Source organism: Dromiciops gliroides, chromosome 2 (assembly GCF_019393635.1).
Source record: "Dromiciops gliroides isolate mDroGli1 chromosome 2, mDroGli1.pri, whole genome shotgun sequence".
NCBI classification, from domain to species: Eukaryota; Metazoa; Chordata; class Mammalia; order Microbiotheria; family Microbiotheriidae; genus Dromiciops; species Dromiciops gliroides.
In genome coordinates this window covers 383,569,249-383,591,329 of record NC_057862.1, presented here as the reverse complement: position 1 = coordinate 383,591,329, position 22,081 = coordinate 383,569,249, and the positions used below count along the sequence as shown (strand labels likewise).

The 22,081-nt window shown below is 37.2% G+C and overlaps 1 protein-coding gene across 1 annotated transcript in view; it reads left to right on the top strand.

Moving 5' to 3' along the window:
- C5 (complement C5) overlaps positions 1-22,081 on the top strand; it is a 118,059-nt gene that overhangs the window by 20,307 nt on the left and 75,671 nt on the right. Inside the window, 9 exon segments of the mRNA XM_043980716.1 lie at positions 1,435-1,561; positions 7,209-7,324; positions 9,948-10,133; positions 14,720-14,923; positions 15,539-15,748; positions 15,885-16,040; positions 17,378-17,507; positions 18,688-18,750; positions 20,816-21,010. Of these exon segments, the coding sequence (XP_043836651.1) occupies positions 1,435-1,561; positions 7,209-7,324; positions 9,948-10,133; positions 14,720-14,923; positions 15,539-15,748; positions 15,885-16,040; positions 17,378-17,507; positions 18,688-18,750; positions 20,816-21,010 (1,387 nt within the window).

Genomic DNA, 22,081 nt, shown 5'->3' with positions numbered 1-22,081 from the left:
TGAGGCCAGATTTGAACTCAGGTACTCCTGACTCCAGGACTAGTGCTCTATCCACTGCGCCACCTAGCTGCCCCTCGCAGGGCTTTTTTGGTGCCATCCATGGCTGGTAAAAAGAAATTGTCCTAAGAGTTCTACAGAAGACCAAAAAAAGTAGATGAAGTATGCCCATTGGTAAGACTACAGTGTGCAGGTGGATTGGCAACATATTGAGTTCGTCTACCAATACAGACATCTTGGACAGTCATTATAGATAGGGAGTGAACTGAAGCCAGAATTGATAGGAAGAAGAGAGTAAACTGGATTACAATTTGAGAATGTGTAGTGCTCTTGAAGTTCCCAAGATGTTCCCTGAAACGAAACCTGATCTTTTAGCACCCATATGCTTCTGGGGATGTTATATCACTACAAATATATGAAGTACTATAACATACAAAGAATGAAAGTTATGGATGATTCATAAAACAATGGAGAGTCTTATGGTGCTCATAAGTTGATTAAAGAATATGGCAACTGAAGATTTGTTAACAAGAAGTGGTTTATAAAAATTGTTATTTAGGAAATTTTTGATTGAAAAAGGAAAGTGGGCCTCATAAGAAGTGAGGGATGCCAGAGAGATGGGTAGCATGAGTGGTGCCCCAGTACCTATGGGAAGTTAAAAGATAAAGATCTAGTGTAATGGGCAGATTCCCTTTATTTATTTATGAAATTAATTTTTTATGAAATGTATTTATTTATGTAATAAGAGAGATAAGAACTGGTTGCAAACCATATTGATGAGATGAGATCACATGTCCATTGAAGTATTTGTTTTCTGATCATTTATATCTAAAATGGCCTTACATATGAATGTTAATACATTTTAGATAAAACAGTTCTATGGACTTAATTATGTATTCAGTTTTCGACTTCATTTTGCTAATGTAGACTTGACCAGTGTTTGAAAAAGGAACTACCTTAATTTCCTGTGACATTAGCCTCATTTTATAGGTTTCTTAAATTTACTGAGCTGGCTCCTCAGAACAATTCCATTTCTTCAGAGGCAATATGGCCTGGCTTTTGGTACATTATCACTTGGTGGAAGGTGGTCACTGAATTTTGGATTCATATTCCAAATAGAAAACAGTAATTTTGAGGCATCAGTTCCAGTTGGGGATCTTTCTAAGAGAATAAAGCCGACTAATATGGGGTTGCATCCAGACATAATATCTGGTAAGAAGCAAGAATGGGGGCAAAGCTGAATATTAAGACAAATGTCAGACATATGACATAGGACTGGGGTCTTTAATGCTTACTTTTATGGACTGTATTACCATATGACTGCTAATTGCGGTCAGGGCTGATGACCTTTTCAGGCTTCTCAAAATGGACTTTATTTACCTCTATAATTTCCTATGTGGCAAATATTCTACCCTTTTGGTCTCTTTTGAAAACTAGATGATAAATGGAATCGCAGAAGTCACATTTAACAGTAAAAAGTCAATAGAAGAATTATCATATCAAAGCCTGGAAGACTTAAATAATAAATATCTTTATGTGGCTGTCACAGTCCTAGAGGCAACGGGTAAGTGCCTGACCTTATTTTTAGAGTCAGAATGAGTAATGTGGTTAAATATTTGGATATCACATATAGAATATCATCAAGGATAAGAATGGCCAGATAAGGAGAAAAATCTGGTATGTGTTGAGAGCAACATCTTACAGAGGGGCAGAGGGGAGTGCTGTACTGGTACCCAGAAAATAGTAAGACTAATATGTTGGGTTAAATCTCTTTTTCAGATTTATGAAAAAGAATTTTACAGAATGATCAAGAGAGTTTTGGTTATGAATTGCTTCTATAAAGGGAGTGCCCCTACTGATGGGGTCCCAGATACACAGAAAAATAGCATCTATAAATAAAAATATAAACATAAGTTGCATATTGACATATACAAATCAAATAGAAACTAAAAATCAATATGAACAGAAGTCACACTTCTGTTAATATTTTTAATTCCAAAGTTCGGGAGTCATAAGATGACAGGGTTGAAAGCTGGAAAAGGACCTTAGAGATGATCTGTTTTATCCTCTAATTAAACAGATAAAGATATTGAGGTTCAGAGAAGAGGAAGTTATATATCCAAAGTCATTCAGATAGTAAGCAGCAGAGCCTAAACTCTAACACAGGCTATCTGACTCCAAATCCATTGCTCTTCCCATGACACCACTCCATGATCTTTCCGAAGTGACACAGCTGGTTAGTGGCAGAGCCGTGTTCCAGAAACAACTGTAGCAAAGGTTGGATTAAATAGAGTAAGGAATGCATTTAAATAGTGCATAGTGCCCGGAATATAATAAGCACTTAAATACTTGTTGACTGGTTGGTTACATGCTTTCTCTGTAGTTTATAATTAGGTTTTGAAAAATAGAATTTCTGCATCTTTCATATGAGAGAATCGGATTTGCTCTCTATGGACTCTTTCAGCTACGTATTATTCTAAGGTCCGTCCTAACACTAATGTGTCAGTTTCTGTGTTCTAACATTCTGTATCCTAAGTTCCCTTTCAGTTTTAGCAAGCCCATTCTCATAGTCCATTTTTTCCACATTATATGAAAAGATCGCTTCCAGTTGTAACATTATAGGATCCAATTATTCTGGTTTATCAGATGCCCCACCCCACCTACTTGTTCCTAAAAACACTGCATTTTAATTTCTATAAATCAATCAATAAGCAAACATTTATTAATCACTTATTATATGCCAAGCATTGTGATAAATACTAAGGAAACAAAGACAGAAGGGAAACTGACCCTCCCATCATGGAGCTTAAATTATAGTGAGGGAAACAATAGATACATATATGTGTCCATATGGAATATTTTTTAAAATACAAGGAAATTGTAGGAGAGAGGACACTAGCAGTTGGGGGAATCAGGAAAGGTTTCAGGGAGAAATTAGAACTTGAGGTGAATCTTGAAGAAAAGCAAAGATTCCAAGAGAAAGAAGTGAGGTGGGACTGCATTTTCTGCATGAGACACAAGTACAAAGACAAGGAAATGGGAGATGGTGTTTCCTGTAGAAGGAACATCAAATAGGTCAGCATGGCTGGACTGCAGATTTTGTAGAAGGGACTGATAGGTGATATGACTGAAAAGAGTAAGACAGGCCCAGGTTGTAAAGTATTTTAAATGTCAAACAGAGGAGTTCATGTTTGATCTTAGAGGTACTTGGGATCTATAAGAGTTTTTTTGAACAGGGGGAAGCAGAAAGAGCTTGTGAGGCAATAATACCTATTAGGAGAATATTGAAGTAGTCTGGGACAGAGGTGCTGAAATTCTTAACTGAGGTGGTGGTTGTATAAGTGGAAGGAAAGGCAAGAGATGTGGTGACAGAAATGACAAATTTTGGCCAATTGATGTGGGATAAGTGAGAGTGAAGAGTTGAGGAGGACACAGGTTTTGAACCTGGATGATTGGGAGGATAGTGCTGACCTCAGCAGTAATAGGGAAATGTGGTCTGAGAAAGAGAATGAATTCTGTTGGGACATTTTGAGTTTGAGAGGCCTATAGGACCTCTAGTTTGAAATTTCCAGTTGTCAGTTGATGATAATGGGACTGGCATTCCAGAGAGAGACTAATGATAGATATATGAATCTTGGTATTATCTGTGGAGAGATGATAATCAAATATATGAAAGCTAAGGTCATAATGTCAAAGATTGTAGAGAGAAAGAAGAGGGCCCAGGACAAAGCCCTGAAATGTACCTACAGTTAATGGTTGTGATATGTATAATGAACCAATGAGGAGTCAGACAGGCAGGAGAAACAAAAGAGAAAATTTTCACAAGGGTCCAGAGACAAAAGAGTATCCAAGAGGAGAGGGTATCAAATGCTGAAAAAAAAAATCAAGAAGGATAAAGATTAAGAAGTCATCACATTTGACAATTAAGAGATCATTGATAACTTTGGACAGAACATTTTCAGTAGAGTGATTAGACTGCAAGCCAGATTGTAGAGTTTAAAAGAGAGGAAGAGGAAAGGAAGTAGAGGTATCAAGTAAGTGTAGATGACTATTTTAGGGAGTTTACTTGAAAAATGGAGGTGAGATATAGGATAATAATAAGTAGGAATGGTGGTATCTAATGAGTTTTTTTTTTAAGAATGGGGAGATTTGGGGCATGTTTTTATACAACAGGAAACACTGGAAAGGGATAGACTGAATAATAGAAGGGGTGGTGATGATAGTAAAGACAATCTGCAGTAGAGAGTGAGAGAGATGAATACATATAGCGGGCTTGATCTTAGTTGGGAGAAGAGCCACTTCTTCCTTAGAGACAGAAGTAAAGAGGAAATAATGGGGGCTGTTTTCAAGTAATAGTGAATTAAGAGAGAGAAAAAAGAGATGTTGCACCAATTGGCCTAAATTTCCTTTTTAAAGTATGAGTCAAGGACTTCAACTGAGAAGGTACTGGACAGTAATGCTATGGAAGGCTGTCTTCCCTCATTGCTCCACTAAAGCTGCCCTTGTTAGGAATACCTGCTAATTTCCCTAGTCACATCCAATAGCCATTTATCCGATCTTCTTTGTATTTCTAGGGTGAATTAGCTTTCAGTGTCTACAACCTCCACCCCCCCCATCCTAATTCTTTTCCCTAGAAGGAAAAGACTGTGTCTTATAATTCTTCAGTATCATCCCCATCACAGAGCCTTGGGTATAAAGGTGCTCAATTAACGTTTGTTAATAGTGATAAGTTCCTTGTTATACAACTTATTTGACAGCATTGTTCAACCCTTTTCTTGAAAGTCTCTCCATCTGATTTGTTTTTGTTTGTTTGTTTTGTTTTGTTTTTGTGGGGCAATGAGGGTTAAGTGACTCGCCCAGGGTCACACAACTAGTAAGTGTCTTGTGTCTGAGGACAGATTTGAACTCAGGTCCTCTTGAGTCCAGGTCCAGTGCTCTATCCACTGTGTCACCTAGCTGCCCCATCCTATTTGTTTCTATTTCCTTTCTGAACCCCATCCTTGAAGGTTTAGTTTTTGACTCTCTATTCTCTTTTTCATTCTATCCTTGCTTCAATGATTTTTATGTCACTAACTCCCACATTTACATTTTCAGGCATTATTTTTTCATCACCTTTTTTCTAATCCTGGAGAAAGGACAGTTGGAGCACCTGAAACTTTCTGTGTCATACTTGGACTATTGCAAATAGCCTGTTAGTTATTCTGTTTGCCACAAGTATTTCTCCACTCCAGTCTATCCTTTACTCATTTGTCAAAGTAATTTTCCTGAAGCCTAGATCCGACTGTGTCACCACCCCCCTCTCAAGACCTCCAGTGGCTCTCTATAACTGCCAGGATGAAATAAAAAATCCTCTGTTTAGCATTTATAACCTATCTACCCCATACATTATATTCACCTTTCTCCCACTCTGCACATCCTCTGTGAGCCAGTGATTCTGGCCTTTTTGCTAACCCTCAAACAAGACACTCCATCTGGGCATTTTCCCTGATAACATGTCCTCCATACTTAGAACTCTCTCCCTTCTCATATCTGCCTATATGACTCCTGAATGCCCTGGATTTCTTCAAGTCCCAGCTAAAGTCCCATCTTCTAAGAGAAGCCTTTCCTAGTATCCCTTAATCTTAGTGCCTTCTCTGACATTTTCCCCATTTTAACCTGTATGTATCTTGTTTGTACATAATTGTTTTCATGTTGTCTCCCCCATTAAACTCTGAACTCTTTGAGAGCAGGGACTTCTTTTCGTTTTGCTTTGTATCCTCAGTTCTTAGCACAAAGCCTGGCACATAGTAGGTACTTAATGAATGTTACTTGAATGACTGACTGATTTCCCTTTTCTTCTAAAACTGCACTTTCCCCACATCTCCTCATCTGTTAAAAACACTACCACTCAGTATGTTTCACACTATTATTTGTTTTGCTTGGACATTAACTTGATTGTTAGACATGAAATTGATCGTTTCATTGGCTGTTTCATTCTGTTGGTTGTAATTTTTTACATATGTGCCTTCCCAGAAGAACAGGAAAGTTATTGGGGACAGGAAACTTGTCTTCTGCTCCTTCATTCATTTAGCTAAATAGACAAAGAGTATTTCCTAAGTGCTTACTATATTCCCAATATTGTGTTGAGAACATTGGGACAGATACAAGAAAATTAACGTATATTTCCTGCAATGATGGAACTTAGAGTCTAATGATGACATATCGGGAAAATGGCTGGATTTTTAGTTAGAAGACCTGAGTCCAAATCCCACCTCTGCTATTTATGATGTGTATGAGCTTGGGCTAGTTACTTAACCCCTTCTGACCTTGATCTCCTCAATTCTAAAGTGTGAAGATTGAGCTGAAACTAAGGTCCCATCTGGCTCTAGATCTATGTTCCATTAATCAATTGATCAATCAGTTAATTAAACAATTATTTTGGGTTTTTTTTTTGTTTGTTTTGGTTTTTTTTTGTAGGGCAATGAGGGTTAAGTGACTTGCCCAAAGTCACACAGCTAGTAAGTGTCAAGTGTCTGAGGCTGGATTTGAACTCAGGTCCTCCTGAATCCAAGGCCAGTGCTTTATCCACTGTGCCACCTAGCCGCCCCCAATTAAACAATTATTAAGTATCTACTATGTGTCAGGCATTATTCTTGGTGCTTCCATCAAGGACCTTATATCCTATTGGTCCTCTGTTCTATGAATGGAAATGATATATACTGAAACAGCTATAACACTAGATTGAATGTAAAAGTCCCAGGAGAGGGATATAAAATACTACATTAATTCCACAATTCAATAAACATTTATTATTGATTATGTACAAAATATTGTACTAAGCTAGGGATACCAATGCAGAAAATAAAGCAATCCCTGACCTCTGAGAGCTTATATTCTACTAGATTCTATAATATGTAAACAAAGGAGGAAGAAACTACATTTGGCATATGTGTCACAGAAAGCTTCATGAAATAAGTGACATTAGAAATGGGCCTTACACTCATTATAATGCATACTATGAAGTTATACATTTAGTAAGTGCTTAATAAATGTCCAAAGTAGTTGATGGATTGATCAAATAATTGAATGACTAAATTGTTGGACCATATGTACATGGGAAATAGAGACGGAGGGAGTATCCAGGAAGTTTATTACACTTCTTTGTGCATTATAAAAACATCCCGAGGATGGGAGATAATGTTATTTATAAATGCTTATTGATTGATTGTTAGGTGGATTTTATGAAGAAGCTGAAGTACCTGGAATTAAATATGTCCTGTCTCCCTACCAATTGAATTTGATTGCTACTCCTCTTTTCTTGAAGCCTGGGATACCATTTCCCATCAAGGTGAGATGATTTTTGAATACATAGTTGTATTAAAAATATACAGGCAGCTACTTCTGCCTTGTCATGGAAGACAGTAGAGAGGGGAGAAAGTAAGAAAAAATGGAGCAAGAATCTAAAGAAATAAAGAGCACACAGAATAAGCGTCTAATATAGCCAATTCTCTTCCGCACAGAGTTTTGTTGTTTAGTCATTTTTCAGTCATGCTTTATTCTTTGTTCCCCTGCTTGGGGTTTTCTTGGCAGAGATGGAGTGGTTTATCATTTCTAACCCCAGCTCATTTTACAGATGAAGAAACTGAGGCAAACAGGGTTAAGTGACTTGCCCAGGGTCACCCAGCTACTGACTGAGGGCAGATTTGAACTCAAGAAGATGAGTCTTCATGACTCCAGGCCTGGAGCTGTATCCACTGTGCCACCTAGCTGGCCCTCTGAACAGAACAGACACACAGACACACAGACACACACACACACACACACACACACACACATACCCCTACCTTCTAAATGGGATTGGATTGGGTTTGGAACAAGAGGTGAACAAGGGGTACCACTGATCCTTTGTTCTTTAAGACTGGGAAGGGGGAAGGGAAGGGAATAAGCATTTACTAAAGAGATGGGAAAATTCTGGCCTAGATCCAGCCCCTGAAGCAAATGCTAAGAAACAGAATCAGATATGCTGGCAGTTATAAAGACTCCATAGCCTTTAAAAGTCTTTAGCAGTGAATTCCTATAAAGCCATTAAGGTGGAAATGCTTTCAGGGAAAGTACAAGGCTTATGTTTCTTCCATCTTTTCTGTTTCTTTCATTCTTCCCACATTTCTCTCTGAGTGTCTTTGAATGTGCTTTTTTTCCTGTATGTCTCTCCATATATATTTTTGAATGTATCTGTCTGCAGGTCTCTGTTTGTCCCTCTGCATCTCTCTGTCTCTCTTTGTCTCTGTCTGTCTGTCTGTCTGTCTGTCTGTCTCTCTCTCTCTCTCTGTCTCTGTCTTTTAGTCTCTTCTATGGCTTGCTACTTATTTTTCTCACCATGTCTAGCTCTCTCTGTCTTTGCCTTTCTCTGTTCCTTTCTCTTTTCCATTCTTTTTTCCTATTTGCCTCTTCCCTTTATTCCCTTGCTTTAAATGCCCAGGATATAGAGTTGGCATTTTAATGAATCAGATTGAATTTATTGGCTATAATATTGTATGCTGTTATGTGGCACAGTGGATATATTACTGGGCCTGGAGTCATGAAGACCTGAGTTCAAATGTGACCCTGGCAAAGTCATTCAACCTCTGTCTGCCTCAAGTTTTTTCAAAACAGAGATAATAACACCACCCACTTCTCAGAAATGTTGGGAAGATCAAATGAGATACTCGCAAAGCACTTAGCACAGTGCCTGGCACATAGGAGCTCTTAATAAATACTACTTTCCTTCCTTATAATTCCAGTATTTATTTTAAAAACAGATGAATGGAATATTTTGTATTTTTCCTCTAGTGCCTTCCCTCCCCACCAGAAACCTTCTTTATGCTAAATTGTTCTTTTTTTTTTTCTCTGAGCCTCCCTCATTCAGTTTCTTTAGAAGGTAGATTGATGGGTCTGAATTTTTTATGAAAAGTTATTTTTTTTACTCTTATTCTAGTTGAGCCCTTAGTTCCTTTATAAAAACAACACGTATTTGCTGGGGTAGTAAGATGGAGAGGGGAAAATTCTTTCATGGTCATAATCAGAGGTTTGTCTCCAAGGGTTTCATTCTCCCTTTCACTCCAGACTAAATTGAGTAAAAGAAAGACTGTTGCTGTCAGGCATCAGAGCTGCTTATGTACTGATCCCCTTGTCCATTCTTTTCTTAATATGAAATAAGCATTTATTAAGCGCCTACTATGTGTCAGACACTGAGCTAAGTGCTGAGGTTAAAAGGGCTAAAAACAATCCCTTCTCTCCAGAGGCTCACAGTTTAGTAGAGGAGACAACAGGTAAACAACCTAGTGATTCAAGGGGACTGATCGTAAATGAAAGCAGTAGAGAGAATACTGGATGAGGAGTCACCAGACATGAGTTCTAATTCTGACTCTGCTACAGACTTAGTCTGTGACTTGGAGCAACTTACTGTACCTTTTAATGTTCCATCTTTCTAATCTGCAAAACAAAGGGAAGAGGTTGGACTAGATGATCTCTAAATTTCCCTCCAGAGGGGGCAGCTGGGTGGCTCTGTGGATAAAGCACCAGCCCTGGATTCAGGAGGACCTGAGTTCAAATGCGATCTCAGACACTTGACACTTACAAGCTGTGCGACCTTGGGCAAGTCACTTAACCCTCATCGCCCTGCCAAAAATTAAATAAGTAAGTAAAGACATACATACATACATAAATAAATAAATAAGTAAATAAAATTTCCCTCCAGCTCTGCCATAATACGAAATACTATATTGTGAATGCCTGGAGTCCCCAAGGGTCTATTAAAGAATTAAATGGTTCGTTTCCCTTGATGTAAACTGAGGAGCCTTCTATTTAATCAGATGGTGAGCATTTTGTCCTCTGAAGTAGGAAGATAGCAGAGTGGTTAGAGAAATACGGTTTTGTATGCTTTAAAGGAAATGGTATCACTTCAACTGGGTTTCGGCCCTTCTGGCACACAGGTTCAGGTGAAGGATCCACTCGACCAGTTTGTAGGAGGGGTGGCGCTAACCCTGAATGCAAAAGCAATTAATGAAAATCAGGAAGAGACCCAAAGAGAGCCCCAGAAAAGTACCACCCATGAAAATAATGGAGTAGCTTTGTTTGTGGTTAATCTTCCATCTCATGTGACAGCGCTGGAGTTTAACGTGAGTAGAATTCTCCTAACGGTTGTGCTTTCTAGTACAGTATGTACTTTCTGACTGTGTGTTTTGGCTGGTGTGCAAAACAGATGGGAAATTTTTATCCATGAGGCAAGTGAACAGCTCTGCAATTTTACATTAAACATGTGGGAATGGGAGCCACAGTTTAGCTGGCTGAACAAACCATAAGGGGTATAAATTCATCAAATGTACTTGGTAAATGATTTCTCCTCTTGCCACCTCCTGAGTCCGTATAAGCCTCAGAAGAAGTTTGATGAAATGGTGGTTTATGAAAAGTGGAGTTTTAAATTCTAAAATATTATGATTCTAGGTAGCAGACTCTTCTTTCCATTAGTTGTCCATTACTATGATGGAGTGGGGGAGGGGGAGAAAGTCTAAAGTGATCTTCTCTCCCCTCCCCCTCTCCTCTCTTTCTCTCCCTCCTCTCTCTCTCTCTCTCTCTCTCTCTCTCTCTCTCTCTCTCTCTCTCTCTCTCTCTCTCTCTCTCTTTGTCTCTCCTCCCCCCCTCTCAATAACATGAGCTATTTTTACTTTGAATTTGATCAAGATTATCATCTTCCTCAGCAAATAATTACATTTCAACATGAAAATAAATTATCAGCAGAGTGGGGGCTGGCAACCCACAATGCATCAGAAAGGTAGTCTGTAGTCAGTTGGTATTTCCTTTCTTTTGAGAAATACTGCCACTCCCCACCCCTCCCCTGAAAGCAGGAGTATGGGCAGCCAGCTGCATTTAGCTTTTAAAAGCTGATTGTTAAATTTTCACTGAGAGCATTTACACCGTAGAAATCATCAAATGTTACAAATTAGGGCTTAATTTTTTCTTTTGTCGATTGATTCAACTTTAAAAAGTGATAGGGAAAATGCCAATAATGCAGATCACACTTGAAAGTGTGTGGTGGGTAGTTGACATGGTCACTTCTGTGGATAACATAAAGTCTAGCTTCTTAAACTGTGGGTTGTGACCCACATGGGGTTGTGTAACTGAATGTGAGGGTCATGAAAAATCTGCCAACAGTAAAAGGTTATGCATGCCTATTTTATATTACATATATAGCTGGGGCCATAAAAATTTCTCAGGCGAAAAGAGGTCACAAGTGGAAAAAGTTTAAGAAGTCCTGACATAAAGTAAATGAAGTGCTATGCAAACTTCAAAGCACTATATAGATATCAATTATTATTATTAATTATTATTATTGTTCTGTTCATCCAGGCAAGTGTTGATCTGGCTGCTCTCCTCTACTCTGTGGGGTTTAATAAATGGGCATACCCACCTTCCCCTCACCTGTTCTGAAGGGCCATGGGATCATAAAGCCATAGATTTAGAGGAAGAACAAAACTTAGAGATCCTTTAGTCCAAAGGTTTTTAATTTTGTGTGTGTCATGGACCCCTTTGACATTCTGGTGAAACCTATGGACCTCTTCGCAGAATAATGTTTTAAAATGTATGAAATCAAATATATGATTATAAAGGAAATCAATTATGTTACAATGTAGTTATTAAAATATATTTTTTAAAATACAAGTTTATAGACTTCAGTTTAAGAACCACTGATCTAGTTTCCCTGATCATTATATATATATATATATATATATATATATTCACATACACATATATGATTTATCTTAAGTCCCAAGGCTAATAAATAATATAAAGCCAGTAGTCTAATTCAGATTCTCTAACTTTATGATTAGCCTTCTGTAGATGCTTCCTACTCACTAGAAGAATAGAGGTCTCCAATTTAGGATTATATGACCATAGACTGAGAGCTGGAAAGGACCTTAGAGGCTATTAAGTCCAACCCCTTCATTTTATTTATCTATTTGTTTGTTTGTTTATTTTTTTTTTAATTTTTTTTTGGGGGGGTGAGGCAATTGGGTTTAAGTGACTTGCCCAGGGTCACACAGCTAGTAAGTGTTAAGTCTCTGAGGACGGATTTGAACTCAAGTCCTCCTGACTCCAGGGCTGGTGCTCTATCCACTGCGCCACCTAGCTGCCCCTCCTTCATTTTAAAGATGCATGGACAGCTAGGTGGTACAATGGATAGAGCACCAAGGTTAGGAAGATCTGAGTTCAAATTTGACCTCAGATACTAGCTGTGTGACCCTGGGCAAGTCATTTAATCCACATTTGCCTCAGTTTCCATCTGTAAAATGGGGACACATTGGAGAAAGAAACGGTGAACCATTCTAGTTTCTTTGCCAAGAAAACCCCATAGGGTCATGTAGAATTGGACACAACTAACAACAACAACTACCTGCTACAAAGAGGTTAAAAGACTTGCCCAGGGTCACACATCTAGTAGCATCTGAGGAAGGATTTGAACCCAACTCTTCCTGACTCCAAGTCTGGTACTCTTATCAACTCTGCCATGGTACACTACTTTTTTTTTTTTTTTGTGGGGCAATGGGGGTTAAGTGACTTGCCCAGGGTCACACAGCCAGTAAGTGTGACGTGTCTGAGGCCGTATTTGAACTCAGAAACTCCTGAATCCAGGGCCGGTGCTTCCCTGGTACACTACTTTTGATAGTTGCCCAAACTTTATTCTAGGAATTTCCTTCTCTTCCAAATTCACCTCTTCCTGCTCTTTTAGATTTCTTGGGCCTCTCATCACATTCTCTTTTTCCTCCTTTGTGGCATTTGTAAATTTGTAAATTTGCCCAATTGTTGAAACAATGAAACTCTTATTTCTTCCTCTTTTTTCATATGAGGTATTGTGAAATCTAAAAGTTAAGACAGATATAGATGCTTGGATTTAAAAAAAAAAAAGAAACATTGGTAGAAAGCATTAACATCATAGTCTTCTCTCTTTTTGGATTTTTTCAAATAACAAGTATTTTTAATTTGTCCTTCCTACTGCCCCCAGCCCCTGTATTGAGGAAAAAAACCTAACCTATATAGTCTGGCAAAACAAATATCTATGTTAACCGTGTCCAAAAAATGCCCCTCTTTCTCTGCATTTTAACTTCATCACCTCTCAGGCAGGAGGTGAGTGGTATGTTTTATCTTCATTCTTTTGGACTCATAGTTTGCTCATTACATAGAATAGAGTTCTCTCTTTTTCACACACAGATTATCAACATTACATTCCTCCTCTCTCTTTCTATATATATGTACATATATATGCATATATATGATCTGGATATGTAATTATATCTATATATGGATATATATTAATTAAAATAATTTAAACCAAGTTGCAGAATGTAAGATGAATTATCAACATTCATCTCTATCTAGATCTATACTAATATATACATATATGTAGATATCTATATCTGCAATTTGGTTGGAATTATGAATTCAATTAATTTTTTTTGGTGGGGCAATGAGGGTTAAGTGACTTGCCCAAGGTCACACAGCTAGTAAGTATCAAGTGTCTGAGGCCAGATTTGAACTCAGGTACGCCTGAATCCAGGGCCAGTGCCACTGTGCCACCTAGTTGCCCTGAATTCAATTAATTTTTAATTGACTTTCTAAGTACATCATCAAACCAACTATAAAAAGCAATAATTTTGTGTTCTCTTTGCCCATGCTTATACTCTCAATTTCCTGTTCTTGTTTTATTCTTATTGTTAGCGTTTCCAGTACCACATTAAACAGTAGTGGTGAAAATGGTCATTTCTGCTTTACTCCTATCTTATTTGGAAAGGCCTTTTTACCCTAATACATATAATGTTTGTTCTGAAATTTAGAGAAATGTTGTTTATTATATTGAAGAATGATTCATTTCTTCCTATGATTTCTGGGATTTTAATAGAAATGTGTTGAGTTAGTTTGTTAGAAATCTTTTCAGTATCTATTAACATAATCATATGGTTTTTATTATTTATATCATTAACATAGTTTATTATATTTCTAGACTTCTTTATGTTGAACCAACTCTGAATTCCTATCACAAAACCAACCTAGTCATATTGTAAAATCTTTCTAATCTATTATTTTAGCCTACTTGCAAAATTTTATTTAAAATTTTATTATTGCTAAATTTATTTCTACTCATTGCTAACTAAATTTAACGATTATTTGCTAATATTTTATTGAAAAACTTTACATCAATATTCATTGGGATATTGGTCTACAGTTTTCTTAGTTATTAAATCCATATTTGTATCATAGAATGAGATTGGTAGGGTTCTTGCTTTTCTCATTATTGTAAAGGGTTTCTGTATCCCTAACACTTAGCCCAGGACCTTTAACATAGCAGGCACTTAATAAATGTTTATTGACTGACTGACAGCATTGTAATTAATTGTCCTTTGAACATTTGATAGAATCCACTTGTTAAGTTAGCTGCTCTTATAGTATTTTTCCCTTTGGAAGTTTATATATGGCTTGTTCAAGGTTTGTTTGTTTTCTTTCTGTTACTGGGTTATTTACGTAGTCTATTTTTCTTTTGTTACTCTATATATTTATTTAAGCATACATTTATTCCCTCTGTATGATCAGTTTTACTCCTCTTCAATTATTGCAAGTTTTCTCATTTTTGATATGAAAAATTTGTTTTTCTAACATTATAGTTGTATACCTCTTTGTAACATCCTCACCTCCCTCTTTTTTACTTTATTAGGTCAGAACTGAAGACCCTCATCTTGCAGAAGAAAACCAAGCTTTCAAAGAATATAGAGCAGTAGCATATTCATCCCTTAGCAAAAGTTACCTTTATATTGACTGGACAGAAAATTTCAAACCTTTACTTGTGGGAGATCACTTAAGCATTACTGTTAAACCTAAAAGTCCATTTATTGACAAAATAGCTTTCTATAATTACTTGGTAAGTACAGTAAATGTCTATTTACCCTCATGGTACATTTCACTGTGTTTTTAGGGAAGAGCTTTAAAATCATCCATTTCAGGTCAATAGCTTGACTAACTTTTTATCCTACTCTGACAGGGACCCAGGACCTCTTTGTGTGAAAGGTTACATGGTGATTTAATCAATAAATAATTATTAGTCAGCAATAAATATTGGGCACCTACTTATGCCTTAACATTTCTCAATCTCAAGAATCTTACTGTTTTAATGATAAGAATAACACAAAAGGAATCATTAACAGTTTTTTTTTTGGGTGAGGCAATGAGGGTTAAGTGACTTGCCCAGGGTCACACAGCTAGTAAATGTCAAGTGTCTGAGACCAGATTTGAACTCAGGTCCTCCTGAATCCAGGGCTGGTGCTTTATCCACTACAGCACCTAGCTGCCTCTATTTACACTTTCACTACGTTAGTTACAATGGTGATTAGAGAACCTGTACATTTAGTGAAACTATCTCTCGTTCACGTCTATTTTAAAAATAAATTAACAAAGGCTGTCCCTAACATTTGAACAATTTTATATGAATGACAAGCCTCACTTCCAAAACCACATCTTTATTTTTCTTCTCTTTTAGGTTTTATCCAAGGGCAAAATAGTTACGTTTGGGACCAGAGACAGGCTTGAACATTTAACTTATCAAAGTCTCAACATTCCAGTAACTCAGGACATGGTTCCTTCAGCCCGACTTCTGGTCTATTATCTTGTGACAGGAGAAAACAGGGCAGAATTAGTAGCAGATTCAGTCTGGTTAGATGTGGAAGAAAAATGTGGCAATAACCTTCAGGTAAGTATCTCTAAGTCTTTTTTCTTCAAGAGCCCACTCTCCACCTCAATGACCAATCTATGTGCATTGATATGGGTCTTTCTAAAAGATGTAGCTTCTTATGAATAATTTTTTCTTGTTTCAAATTATCTTTCAGGTTCAGTTGTCAAGAAATGAAAATGTATTTACTCCTGGACAAATCCCCTCTGTTAATTTGGTAACCCAGGAGAATTCCTGGGTTGCTTTATCAGTTATGGACATGGCTATCTATGGAGTCAAAGGAAAACTCAAGAATCCTAATGATATGAAAAGAGTAAAGTATTGTAATGCATCATTCACAGGATTATCATGTGGTTTAGGACTATGTTTCAGAAATAGCATAATAATAATTCTTATTGATGAATAATAATGATAGCTAGAATTTGTATAGTGCTTTAAAGTTTGTGAAGCCCTTTACAAATATTATCATATTATCTTATTTTATCCTCACAATCAACCTGGGAGTTAGGTGCTATTATTATCCACATTTTACAGAGGAGGAAACCGAGGCTGAGAAAGGTTATGTCACTTTCCCAGGGGCACACAAATAATAAATATCTGAGGCCAGATTTGAACTTAGGTTTTCCTGACTCCAGGTCCAGTGCTTTATCTACTGTGCCACTCCTTGTGGAGTCCCTAAGATGAGATCATATAATTAGAAGGGACCTAAGATATCATTTGGTCCAGTCATCTACTGTATGTAGGAGTCTGTCCAACAACATTTCCAAGAAATATGGAAAAGCTAGGGAATAAGGAATGGAGAGGACATTCTCTAATTAAACAATTTGAATCTTGAAATTTTTGAGAAAAGAAGAAAGAATCTGAGATATCATAAAAATAAAAACATTCTGAGAGTGAGGAGCTGAGAGGAAAGGATATATGCAGGCAAAAATTAAAGGAATATTTAAAGAAACCTGATAACAAAGTGAGACCAAGACTGAGGGATATTTAATGTAGATGACAATATGGACAATTTTAGTTTTGCAAATAGATTTATTTGGCCTGAGAAATCCTGTTTATATTTTTAATTCATTAAATTAATCATGTAATTATCAAAATTCTATTTTTTGTGAACTACATTGACACATACATTGAGCTTTCCTCAAGAAAATTTGCCCTGAAAAAGAACTAAAATACATCCTTACCTGAAAACAAAAATGGATAAATTTTTGTTATTATTATTATTATTTAAAAGTAATGAATATAATTTATGCCAATTCCCATTAATTTGATTTTAAGGATTTTGCAATATTTTTACTTGCTCTGTTTAAGAAAATCATCTGTTGGCCTTGACTAACTCTAGATTTTTAAACAAACACCTAATTATTTTGTTACTCCCGAAACTTAAAGTGTAAATCAACAAGTTGTAAGAGACAAGTCTATTCTCTATCAGATTGGGGTTTTGCATCAGTCTGAAAGATGGTGCAGCAATAGAAGGGGAAGTAGGGAAGATTTTAGAGTAGAGGTATATTCTAGAAACTTCTTTGGGGGCAGGGGTCTGGATCTGTTATTTTGTCAGTGTGGAGAACTGCCAGTATGGAAACCTATTCTGATGAATTTATGAAACTTCCCTTATTAAAATCAGCTCATGATTCTTCCTTCCTGTTGTAGGTAATGCGATTTTTTGAAAAAAGTGACCTGGGGTGTGGTGCTGGTGGAGGTCAGGACAGTGCAGATGTGTTTCACTTAGCAGGACTTACATTTCTCACCAACGCTAATACAAAAGATTCACAAGAAAATGGTATTGTGTTCATAATTTATTCTATTATTACTTTTGGATATATATATATATATATATATATTTTTTTTTTTCGGGGCAATGAGGGTTAAGTGACTTGCCCAGGATTACAGAGCTAGTGTCAAGTGTCTGAGGCCTTCTGGATTTGAACTCAGGTCCTCCTGAATCCAGGGGTAGGGTTTTATCCACTTTGCCACCTAGCTGCCCCCTGGATATATCTTTTTAATGGACTATAATTTTATTTTTTTAATGATTTCATGATAATGGAGACAAAGAATATGTCATACAAAAATGGTTAATGGAAGTAGAGATATCTAACTTGTAGAAGAGCAAATCAAGGAGGGGAGGGACATAGTGGCTGTCTTCCAACATTTAACAAGCCATCACGTGGAAGAGAGATTATGTTTGGATTGCTTGGTCCAATAGCACAGAATAAGAAATAGAGGAGTGGGAAAAAAAACATAAGCACATTTTAAATGTATAAGGAAAAACTTCCTGACAGGGCAATTCAACAAGGGAATCGGCAATCTTGGGAGGTAGTGGTTTTCCCTTAACTGGGAGGTTTTTAGGCAAAAGGAAAAATAAACCCTTAGTGGGGATACTGTGGAAGAATTTCCTCTTCTGATGTGTGCTGTGTGCCGGACTAAATGATCTCTTGGGTCTCTTCTGGGCAGAGATATACTTACTGGTCAGTGATTGAGAACTGACTCTTTGTGGGGTGGGGGTGAGGGGAATGTACCTATGACCCACTTTTGAGTTTAATCTGTATTCACATTTTCTCTATCACTTTTATAAATCTAGACAACCACCAAATCAATAAATCAAGCCCTGGTTTGAAGTGTTTGCCATCTTTGAGGTATAAATATGCACACTGAAAGCTTAACAACCTACTCTTGAGGGCTGGTTTGAACTGACTCTAGCATATCCAGGACTCCAAGTCTGAAATACTATGATATGATTATAGCAGTAAACAAACAAACAAATGAATGAATGAACAAATAAATATATTCTTACCCTAGGCTCAGGTACTTTTCTGCAATGATACAGTTTATGATAAAAAACCCAAATCTTCACCTGAAATATTGAATGTGTTTTAAAAATATGATTTCATGGGAAAATGTATTTAAATTTTTTTCTTTCCCTCCCTGCCTTCCTTTTTTTTAAAAAACAACAACAACAACAGATGAGCCTTGTAAGGAAATACTCAGACCAAGGAGAAATATAAAAGAGGAAATTGATAAAAAAGGTACTTTGAAAATTTTCTTGGGTTATAAAGAATATATGAGAATATATGGTTGTATAATTCTAGAAACTGGATACATTTTAAAATTATATTCCCCCACTTCCTTATTTATAAACATAAAAAGTGAGATTCTCTAGAAACTGTCAGAACACTTTCTCCAGTGGTATTAACATGGATTTAGTAAGAATTAATTAATGAATTGGTTTCCTGTTTATTTATCATAGCCTTTATATAATCAACATTAGACAGTAATTAAGATTTTATTTTAACAAAAGTTCTAGGTTGGGTGCTGGGAAAATGCAGAGATAAATAAGATATGTCTCTACTATTTAAGAGTTTATAGTCCAGTAAGGGACAGAAGATATTGATATAGGTAAATATAATATAAATTAAATTATAATTATAAGAGCTGTATAAAGTTCTAGGGCATATGTGATAATCTACTTCTTGCTAGCCTCTTTTGTAAAGGAACTTGATCTAGAATAAATAGTTCTAGATTAGTTCAGTCTCCACAGCTTTACAAAGTTTAGGTCTTGCTTATCTCTTCTTTTGCAGCTAGACCATAGTTAAATCCAGCTGTCCAGCAGTGCAAGTATTATAATGATCCTCATTTTATATGACAGGGCTAAGATTCAGGGAGGTTAAGTAACTTGCAACAAAACTATGGCCACATGCTAGTAATTTGCACACACTAACATGGGTCATTTGTAAATAAGTGGCATAACCGGAATGAAAAACAAAGTCTCTGTTGTATACCATGAGCTGATTTGGGGGGCTCTCTCCAGAGGCATGGGTATGCTGAATCAACACCCCAAGCCATACTACGCCATGCTTCCCCCAACCTAGCGCTAAGGGGGAAATCCAGAAAATCTCTATGCTTTTCCAGGCCTTACCTTTCTTTTGGATACCTGCCTGGAATTTCCCTCCTTTTCTGGAATTTTCCAAAGCCTAGAACCTTTTGTATGAGCAGCCTCAAAAATTTGTGACTCTGTGCTTGTGGCAGAGGTGGGAAACTAGTGAAATATACCTGAGTGAAACTCCCACCCCAAGCCCTTGTCTACATTATGGAGCTTTCTTTGTTGTATTGGATAGAACCAGGTGTCCTTGTATTGAACTTGGAAGGAGAACAAGGATCTGCCATAATTTGATTATCAGATGAGGAGGGTGGCTTTCACAGCATCACTGATTCCCTTCCTTCTCCTCCTCCTCCTCCTCTTCCTCCTTCACTTCAGCAAGGTAAGCAGAGTCAGGGCAAGGTTACCAGCAGCAGCACTGACACATTAATTTCTGGTCCAGATCCAACCAGTATATGTGACTGCTGGTGAGTTGGGCCTATTCCTCCCTATTTCCCTTTATCAAAATGGTAGGCAGGAATTTAGTACTACTGGAACCTTACAAATAGTTATCAGACTCTCCAAGTGACCTCAGCTATTCTGCAATCATCATCAAGCCATCCAATGATGATTTTAATTGGTTGCTTTATCAGTGCTGTTTGTCTTGATGCTGACAGCTGAGCCAACTGGTGACAGAGATTAAAGAGCATCAGAGAATGCTAGACCCTTCCTTTTCTTCCTCTGCTTCAGGGTAGGATGCAAAACATCCCCTGCCCCTGGAATACCAGAGCAGTAGCTGGACTACAGAATCCTCACACTGCTCAGACTTCTTTATCACTGTTGCTATTTCCTAAGTATGGGTGTGAGGGGAGGGGTGGGAAGAGATCAGGTAGAGCTTCCCTCACATTTCTGGATGTTTCCAAATGTTCCAGTGTTTTTGTGTCTCTACTACCTCCTAACTATTCCCTCAGGCTGTCTTTTTGATGATTCTTTGAATGTCAAAGGTTAATGTTACCCAGATTAATGTTGAGGGAGACAGTGGAAGGTCCTGGAGTAGAAATGGGGAGAATCATGGTGGAGCACATGGTATAATTTGCCCTGAGTCAGAATCCTCTAGGGGAAGCTCTGTTTATGTTTGACATCTGTTTTTCTGGTAAGAAACAAACATGTATAGCAGTTTAATTAAAAATGCACTGAGAAGACTTCAGTAAGGGCACATCTGTTATTGGTTACAGCTGCTAAGTACAAACACAAACGTGTTCGGGACTGCTGCTATGATGGTGCCCAAAAAAGCTATGAGACCTGTGAACAACGGCTTGCCAGAGTTAAAGAGGGACACTTTTGCACTGAAGCATTCAAGAGTTGCTGTCTTTTGGCATTACAAATACGTTCCGAATACAGTCATAAAAATACATTTCTGGGAAGAATGTGTAAGTTCAATAACTTTATACTAATTTTAAGCTCAGAATTGGGAGCATAGAAATGTCACAAAGAGAAAAATAGTGGTGATGATAATAATACTAATAATAGCCAAACTAACATAGACCTTAGAAATACATGATTAATAATGATAATTTACTTTTACATATCATGACATGGCCACAAAGAACTTTTACAAACATCTCATTTGTTTTTGTTTTTGTGGGGCAATGAGGGTTAAGTGACTATGCCCAGGGTCACACAGCTAGTAAGTGTCAAGGGTCTGAGGCCGGATTTGAACTCAGGTCTTTCTGAATCCAGGGAAGGTGCCAAACATCTCATTTGGTTTGTTTCTTCAATCAAAACTGAAAGATAGATAGGAGGGATATTATTATTTCCATTTTCAGATGAGGAAAGCAAGGCTCAAAGTGGAAAGACTCTTGGATGGAGTTGGAATGACCTGTTTGGTGTCATTCAGCTTGTAAATGGCATTGTTGAAATATAAAGTCCTGCTAAATGACACACAACTACATTGTTCTGACCTCTACCAGCACTATAATTCAGATTATTTAAACAAAAAAACTTGTATTACTTATACAAGAAGGCAGGATCATGAGCTGATTTTAATGGGAGGACTTTCATAAATTCAGAAAACATAGATCTGGAAAGAAACTAAGAATTTTCAAATCTGTTGTCCAGAGATCCACAGTGTCTTGTCTAAGGGAATACAACATGTCCAAACCAGATTATCTAAGATTCATTCCAGTTCCAGTTTAATTTTTTTTTTTAGTGAGGCAATTGGGGTTAAATGACTTGCCTAAGGTCACACAGCTAGTAAGTGTTAAGTGTCTGAGGCTGGATTTGAACTCAGGTCCTCCTGACTCCAGGGCCAGTGCTCTATCCACTGCAACACCTAGCTGCCCTCATTCCAGTTCTAAAAGTCTATGGTTTACATTCTAAGCTAAGCCATTCTTTAACTCAAGGTTCTTTCTTGCTCTATCATTCTACTTTTAATGATTTATTATTTGGATAAAATATTGTGAACTTACATATCTCAACAATGCCAAAATACTAGAGAATCC